Source organism: Bufo gargarizans, chromosome 2 (genome assembly GCF_014858855.1).
Source record: "Bufo gargarizans isolate SCDJY-AF-19 chromosome 2, ASM1485885v1, whole genome shotgun sequence".
Classification (NCBI taxonomy): domain Eukaryota; kingdom Metazoa; phylum Chordata; class Amphibia; order Anura; family Bufonidae; genus Bufo; species Bufo gargarizans.
In genome coordinates this window covers 381808289-381817374 of record NC_058081.1, presented here as the reverse complement: position 1 = coordinate 381817374, position 9086 = coordinate 381808289, and the positions used below count along the sequence as shown (strand labels likewise).

The window sequence follows — 9086 nt, the reverse complement described above, 5'->3', positions numbered from 1 at the left end:
TGGGGTGTCCTTAGGCTTTTATCCCTCACGTAAAGTAAAGTATCTTACTATTTCTGAGGATAATCTCTATGAGATACTTCCCTGGGCTCCTGCTACAAGAGGGGGGGAAATGCTTCCCTCACTGCGCCATGCTGGCTGTTGCACGAAAACTGGAAGGCGGGGACACATCAGAATTAGAACAAGAGTGCCGGCACACGGTATAAAACATACAATATAAGCCAAAAGAGAGAAAAAATACTGAGATAAGAGCAGCACATCTAAAAAGTATCAAATTTATTGAAGAAAACAGACACAACAGAGACAAATTAAAATCATTGAAAAACAATAATTCATGGCTGTGTGGACTGGATGAGTATCACAGGCCACCCTGACTCTACCACAAAACAATAAGCATCATCCCACATAGGTAAGTAATAGGTAAGATACAATTAAAATGCATGAAATCCATCAACATGAATGATATAAGTAAAATACTTATCATGGAAGTAACATGGTGGGAGTATGCGTGGTGGACAGGGAAAAAAGTCCAACGTGTATCGCCAGGCTCTGTTGGCTTCCTCAGGGGTGCCTGTTTACAGTATGTATCACATATGAGCTCATATATATATGCATAGTCATAATGAAATGAAATAGTAATAGTCACCTGTGGTGTGGGAGTACATGTGGTCTATTAGAGGGGCCCCCCAGGAAGAGGAGGTACTGGTCGTCAGTGTGGGCTCGGCGCAGAGGCAGAAATGCGCGCCGAGACAAGCGGCGGGTGGAACTGCCATCTGCGCATGCGTGAGTGCACGTCGATCAGATGGAGCAGCGCGCGCCGCGTTCCAATAAGCAAAAGCAGTATGTCGTGCTGGATCACAGCGTGCGCTGCATTCCATGGACCGGAAGCAGCATGACGCAATGAAAGCTCGACATGTACGCATGAAGACCCATGTGAGCAAGAGGACAAAAGGGGAGGGGAAACAAACAAAGGATAGGACATAAATAATAACATTAATAAATACCTTATAGGGGGGAAAGTGATAAGCATGAATCCCTATATATATATACATATTGGAACTGTGATCATAAAACATCAACCAGAAAAAAGGGAAGGAGTGAATAAGGTATGCATTCAAAGTATATACAGAATCCACACAATATGCGATGCAGTGAACTTGATTAGTGTACAGTATATAAAATAAAAAACTTATATTAAAACCCCTAACTTTTGAATTGTGTCAATTATTTTATATTATTTATATCAGTTATTTTATACATGATTTATTAATCTACATTATTTATACTTTTTATTTTTAATTAAGTTAATTATACTTCCTTATTTTTTATATTTATTAGTTTTTTTATTTTATTTATTTTTTGTTTTTTATATTTTATATTATTTATTATAAATTATATCTATTTTTATCTTTTAGATCCTAAAAAAAGAAGGAGTGGGGGTAAGACAACAGGGAAGGGGGAAGTAAGGGAGGGGAAGAGAAGGGGTGCTGCAGAGACAATATTTTGTCCTGTCGACCACAGAGTATGAGTCCGCAACTGAGGACCAGAGGAAGATGCTTAGCATAGTAAAGCATAAAGGAGACACAAAAAGGCCAGGGTCATTCATCAGATCAGTATAGTCCAAAAATGCATGTAGGGCGAACAAGAAATATCCTCCACTGCAGATCCAGGCAGAAGGTTCAACAAACGGTCCAATAGGTAACCAATACGGAGGTATTCCAGGGAAGGAAAGGAGAAGAATATCCAAAGTGCACCAAGTGAAGTTGTCCAATCAACACCCGTGCAAAAGGAAAAACATCTACAAAAAAATATAAAATAAACAAAAAAGTGAATATATAAAGCATACAATAAATTACCTAGTATAAAAACCAGTGAACAAAAGTTCTTCATTAAGACCCTGCTGAGACAAGCATCCCAAATTGTAAATCCATCGGGATTTAGCTTTAAGCAAACATTGTGTCATATGTGTCCCCCTAATGTTATGGTGAACCTTTTCTAAACCCACCACCTGGAGGCCATTATACTTGCCTCCATGGTGGTCCAGGAAGTGTGTTGCCACAGAAGTGAGCGGTTTCTCCTTTTCCGCCCTGTCCCGAGCAGCCAAAGCGATGTTTGACATATGCTGTTGAATCCGTTTCCGCAATTCCTGTAAGATCTGTCCCACATACAATTTCTTACATGGGCAAATAATTGCATAAACAACATTTCTTGTGCGGCAGGTAACATACTGTTTAAGGCATATGCATTCCTTACCATTTAAAAACTATCCTTGCCCAGCATAAATGAACAGACGTTTTGTGTGCCCTTTGGTTTAACCACCCCAGGACCGCCTAACGCATGGATGCGTCCTGGAGGCGGTCGATTCATTCCTTCTGGACGCATCCGTGCGTCATCTCGCGAGAGGCGAGATTTCCTGTGAACGCGCTTACACGGGCGCGCGCGTTCACAGGATCGGAAGGTAAGAGACTGGATCTACAGCCTGCCAGCGGCGATTGTTCGCTGGCAGGCTCTAGATGCGATTTTTTTTAACCCCTAACAGGTATATTAGACGCTGTTTTGATAACAGCGTCTAATATACCTGCTACCTGGTCCTCTGGTGGTCCCTTTTGCTTGGATCGACCAGCAGAGGACACAGGCAGCTCAGTAATAAGTAGCACCAAGCACAACACTACACTACACCCCCCCGTCACTTATTAACCCCTTATAAACCCCTGATCACCCGCTGTCATTGATCACCCCCCTGTCATTGATCACCCATTGATCACCCCCCTGTATGGCTCCATTCAGACGTCCGTATGTGTTTTATGGATCCACGCATCCATGGATCCGATCGGCAAAACACATACGGACGTCTGAATGGAGCCTTACAGAGGGGTGATCAATAACAGGGGGGTGATCACCCCATATAGACTCCCTGATCACCCCCCTGTCATTGATCACCCCCCTGTAAGGCTCCATTCAGACACCCGTATGTGTTTCACAGAACACATATGGACGTCTGAATGGAGCCTTACAGGGGGGTGATCAATGACCCCATAGAGACTCCCTGATCACCCCCCTGTCATTGTGTGATCACCCCCCTGTCATTGATCACCCACCTGTAAGGCTCCATTCAGACATTTGTTTGGCACAACTTAGCGGAAATCGATTTTTTGTTTTTGTTTGTTTTTTTCTTTTTTCTTACAAAGTCTCATATTCCACTAACTTGTGTCAAAAAATAAAATCTCACATGAACTCACCATACCCCTCACGGAATCCAAATGCGTAATTTTTTTTAGACATTTATATTCTAGACTTCTTCTCACGCTTTAGGCATATTGAGTCCATGAAAGATTGAAATTTTTGTACCAAGTTAGCGGAAAGGGAGACTTTGTGAGAAAATACAAAAAAATATCAATTTCCGCTAACTGTGCCCAAAAAAAAAAAAATTCCATGAACTCGCCATGCCCCTCATTGAATACCTTGGGGTGTCTTCTTTCCAAAATGGGGTCACATGTGGGGTATTTATACTGCCCTGGCATTTTAGGGGCCCGAAAGCGTGAGAAGAAGTCTGGGATCCAAATGTCTAAAAATGCCCTCCTAAAAGGAATTTGGGCTGCTTTGCGCATCTAGGCTGCAAAAAAGTGTCACACATGTGGTATCGCCGTACTCAGGAGAAGTTGGGCAATGTGTTTTGGGGTGTCATTTTACATATACCCATGCTGGGTGAGATAAATAAAGTTGTCTTTTGCCAAGATATTTCTCTCACCCAGCATGGGTATATGTAAAATGACACCCCAAAACACATTCCCCAACTTCTCCTGATTACGGCGATACCACATGTGTGACACTTTTTTGCCGCCTAGGTGGGCAAAGGGGCACACATTCCAAAGAGCACCTTTAGGATTTCACAGGTCATTTCTTACACATTTTGATTTCAAACTACTTACCACACATTAGGGCCCCTAGAATGCCAGGGCAGTATAAATACCCCACATGTGACCCCATTTCAGAAAGAAGACACCCCAAGGTATTCCGTGAGGGGCATATTGGGTCCATAAAAGATTGAAATTTTTGTCCCAAGTTAGCGGAAAGGGAGACTTTGTGAGAAAAAAAAAAAACTATTTCCGCTAACTTGTGGCAAAAAAAAAAATTCTATGAACTCGCCATGCCCCTCATTGAATACCTTGGGGTGTCTTCTTTCCAAAATTGGGTCACATGTTGGGAATTTATACTGCCCTGGCATTTTAGGGGCCCTAAAGCGTGAGAAGAAGTCTGGGATCCAAATGTCTAAAAATGCCCTCCTAAATGGAATTTGGGCCCCTTTGCACATCTAGGCTGTAAATAAGTGTCACACATGTGGTATCGCCGTACTCAAGAGAATTTGTGCAATGTGTTTTGGGGTGTCATTTTACATATACCCATGCTGGGTGAGATAAATATCGTGGTCAAATGCCAACTTTGTATAAAAAAATGGGAAAAGTTGTGGCTAACTTGTGACAAAAAATAAAAACTTCCATGAACTCACTATGCCCATCACAAACTACCTTGGGGTGTCTTCTTTCCAAAATGGGGTCACTTGTTTCCATATTCATGAGACTGCAAGTGCCATTAACAGACACATAACATTGAAATAACCATACATGAAGAAGGAGACAAAGGCTTGGACGAATAGGCTGCAGTGCTTTATTAAGGGCTTATAATTATACAACTATTAATATAGCTCAGCCATCTCGACTCGCGTTAAATAACCAATAAGCTGAACTAAAATTAAACCTACCCTCCCAGCCTTACAGTCTAAATTAAACCTACCCCGTACCGGTCACATCTACACCCGGCGCAGGCGCACTGAGGAAGGAGCGGCCAAGCGAGCGTTCTTCTCTCAGTGTGCCTGCGCCGACTGAAGACCGGTACGGCGCAGGGGCGAGATTTGGAACACAGACAGGGCCAGTCGGAGGAGGAGAGCGCTCGCTGGCCCTGTCAATCAACAGGAGGAGGGGTTTGATTTTTATAAAGGAGGATGCAGCGGCTACCAGCAAGCAACTGCCCTACTTGCTGGTAGCCAGGTAATTAACATATTATAAAAGTGTGGTTTTTAAAGAAACTAAGCCACAGAAAAAGGTAAGAGCACTATATATTGAATAATCGCACTGTAAGGATTTTAATTAGCCCAAAAATTACTTTCGGGGGGTGTCAGAAGCCCATTAAGGAGTAATGTGGTCCAGAGCTCTCAGTCTAGCTCAGCGGCTAAAGGAATGGCCCACCATCCAAGTGAAGTAAACCTTGCGACCTGAAACCAGAAAAAACAAATGCAAGATATATAGATTCTACCTAGAAGATGCCCACCTGCCTAGCTGCTCTGAAAAGAATGAGATGAGAATTTATAAACTGCTAAATGTAACATGAGAACCTGCGCAAAAAGTGTACTCATGCTTGTAGCGACAGCTATTCTGCTATTTGGAAGCAGCCTTGTTATACACAAAACAGGGACCTTTGTGAATGCTGGAATTGGACACAGTAGACTGCTTTTTAGTCGCAAATGGTCTCTGAGGGAGCATGGGATTGAACCAAAGACCAATTTTTAATGCCCCATTTCAATTGCCTATGGACAGATAACTTTAGACAACACTGTTCATTATAAGGGAACCAGGCCATGCCTCTGAAATGTATATACACCTCCAAAATAATATCTAAGTGCTGGAATAAACCACTACACTTATCAGGAAATTTCTCACCCAGCATTGACGAGAATATGCAAAAGGCTTGTAGCCAGTTGTTAAACATCCTGGTAGCTACCCACCGCTTATCATCTTTCCTCTCATCAGACATTTTATAAATTTTTGAGAATTCTCTAAAGGAAGGAAGCTGTACTGTCTTCTCTTCACCAATTACTGCATAGTTTGTTAATGTGTGTGTTCATGTGTGTGCTTTCAGCACCATCTAGTGACCTTTAGCTCTAAGTGCATCTTCTGCCTTGTTAAGTTATGCATATTCATTAGGTCACCTGACTTTCTGCTCACAGTGCTTTCTGGGAAAGAGACAGGCTCCTTCTTCCTTTTCTCCTCACCTCATGGAAGGGGCAGCTGCACATCGCGTGTCTCTTACTAAAGCATCATCGGTAAGGGATTAATTCATGTTTTGTATTGGTTTTGTGTACATTGTGCTGTATACTCAGTTCTTGTATGTTCATTTTCTTATATTTTACCTTATCGACTGCCGGTTAATAAAAACCACAGACTACAGAAACAAGTATCATCTTATTAACTAGTAAAATGGTGATATCTGCCTGTTTAACTGCATATAGACCCCGGGGGTACATGTTGTGAGAACAGGACAGTAAACGACGACTTCTAGCGAGAGAGACGCACCTGACTACACAGAAGTCTGTTATGGTCCACGCAATATCTGCAAACGGACACCACAGCGACTTCTATACAGTCCAGTGCTGCAAGGGGATAGCTGCTTCAAGCAATGTAGACACATTTGATTGCATACTGTGACCGCTCTCTAAGCACAGCGACCGGCATTCCACAGCACAGTAGTCTCCACGCGGTTAAGTGTCTTCACCAACACCATGTCGAGAAGCACAGTATCAAGCTACAAGACAAGATCAGAGAGGGATGGTTCCTCCAAGTCGTCTTCCGTTAGCAGTGTGGCTGCCATTGCCTGTGCAAAGGCAGAAGCAGCGAAGGTCAAAGCAGCCTTTGCCGAACAAGAAATTAAGATGAAAGAAGAAAAGGCACAGCTGGAAATGAAGATGAAAGAAGAAAAGGCACAGCTGGAAATGAAGATGAAAGAAGAAAAGGCAAAGCTAAAGGCTGAGAAAGAAAAGCAAAGCAACAGGCTTCAATAGACATGCAAAGGGTCCTCCTAGATGCAAAGCTAGAGAAACTCGCCGTAGAGAAAAAAACAGCAGCCGCCATAGCTAAAGCAGAGTTCTTGGAAGCAATGGAATACCCGAAAACCAGAAGTCATCGCAGTCTGCTTAGTCCAGAACTCGGCCAGCAAGATCCTGTACGACGCACTTCAGAGTACGTCCGTCAACACTCCATTCCCTGGAATCGAAGATGTCTCCTATGCCACAGAAGAATCATACCGTCCAGAAAAAGAAAGAGTCACACTCGGAACCCAATCCTACAAACAAGAGAGCACAGAGCCACGTGACAAAACTCCAGCTAATCTTCCCTGCACACCAAGGAAGCCAGCTTCCAGTCCAGCCTGCAGAGCCATCGTATCCTACAAGATGGTATGACATGGGCTGGCCTAAGTCAGAGACTCCATACAGGTATGATTACCCACCGCACTGTCACCGTGACTTTCCATCTCCAACTAACATTAGTAGTAACCATAGCACAATAGACTTTGCCAGGTTCTTTACTAAATGAGAGCTAGTTACAAAGGGACTGGCGAAGTTCAGTAATCACCCTGAAAACTATAGAGCATGGAGATAGACTTCCTTGTAGATCGGCTTGGAAAAGACTCTGTAGAACATGCCAAGAGAATCAGGGATCTTAATATAAACTACCCAGAGATTGATCTGGGATAGACTTGATGAATGTTATGGTTCTGCAGAGGTCATAGAGGATGCGTTGTTTAAAATAATTGACGAATTCCCTAAAATATCTAGCAATGGGTTCCAGAAACGTAGGGATTTAAGTGATCTACTGATGGAATTACAGGTTGCCAAAGCTGAAGGGGATTTACCGGGGCTTGCTTTCCTCGACACTGCCAGAGATGTCAAACCTATTGTATTAAAGCTTCCCCACAACCTGCAAGAGAAATGGGTCTCCCACGGGTCAAGGTACAAACATACCTACAATGTGCCATTCCCTCCCTTCAGTGTGTTTGTTGACTTTGTAAGGCTAGAGGCTAATATTCGTAATGACCCTAGCTTTGATCTATCACAGTCTTGTGCCACTCCCTATGACCACAGACCACACAAAGGATCAGTGGCAGTGCACAAAACTAACATTTCACCTGCAGATTCTTACAGGCATTACAGCTCCGCCAGCCGCGAAACAGTCAAAGATCCTGGTAAGCAGTGCCCTCTACACAAGAAGCCTCACCCTCTTTTGAAGTGCAGAGCCTTTAGAGAAATGTCTATAGGAGATCACAAAGCCTTCCTCAAGGAGAACCGCATTTGCTACAAGTGCTGCTCATCAACATCACATATTGTGAAAGACTGTCAGGTTAGTGTAAAATGCACAGAATGCAACAACTCAGATCACAACACGGCCCTACATCCTGGGCCTTTCCCATGGATCTCATCACAGAGTAACAGTGCCAGAGAGCATGGCGGGGAGGAAAGTACCTCTGAAGCTAACCCACCAGCAGTTACTTCACAATGCACTGAAGTCTGTAAAGGACTCACAGGCGGCAGGTCCTGCTCAAAAATCTGCCTCACAAAACTATACCCAATGGGCTGCAGAGACAAAGCCATCAATGTTTACGCCATCCTAGATGACCAAAGTAATGCATCCCTAGCCAAATCTACTTTCTTTGACATTTTCAACATCAAAGGACCCAACACTCCGTATTCTCTAAAGACTTGTGCAGGTACTGTAGAAACAGCGGGGTGGAGAGCTAGTGGCTACCTAATCGAATCCATAGATGGTAAAACGTGTTTTTCCTTATCAACTATTATTGAATGTAGCAAAAATTAAAAGTGAGGGCGAGCACTCAACACCTGGAATCAGTTAGTAATGCATAAAATAATTTATTAAATCACCATATAACAGTATGACATACAAATGGACCCTATAAATTAAAATCTAATGGATACATTAAAAACAATAAAAATGCCACTTGAAAATTAGTTGAATAATAACAGTCTTTTCTGTTCAGTGCTGCTAATATAGTAAATAGGTTTTGCCGCTATACTCTAGTATCCCATGCATATATTGCAATAGTCAGTGGAATTCGCTGGCTCTTAAGTGCTGCTCCGATAGCAGCCCCACAGTAGTGCAAGAGGATTCAGTATGTCCACCACCACATATAATCAGGGCTTGATCTCCTTAGATGCCAATGATCTTAAAACATGCACCTTCCGAAGGTACGCCTCACCATGTGAGGTTTGGACTGATAGTGTTCCTACCTTCCTCTGATTTCGA

The 9086-nt window shown here is 43.0% G+C and overlaps 1 protein-coding gene across 2 annotated transcripts in view; it reads right to left on the bottom strand.

Moving 5' to 3' along the window:
- Positions 1 to 304: 304 nt before the first annotated feature.
- The window catches only part of LOC122928191, a 59279-nt gene continuing 50497 nt past the window's right edge, over positions 305 to 9086 (bottom strand). For both annotated transcript variants that reach the window (XM_044280777.1, XM_044280778.1), the window contains exon 4: positions 305 to 1795. In XM_044280777.1, the coding sequence (XP_044136712.1) occupies positions 1603 to 1795 (193 nt within the window). In that variant the 3' untranslated portion in view covers positions 305 to 1602. The remainder of the gene's footprint in view (positions 1796 to 9086) is intronic.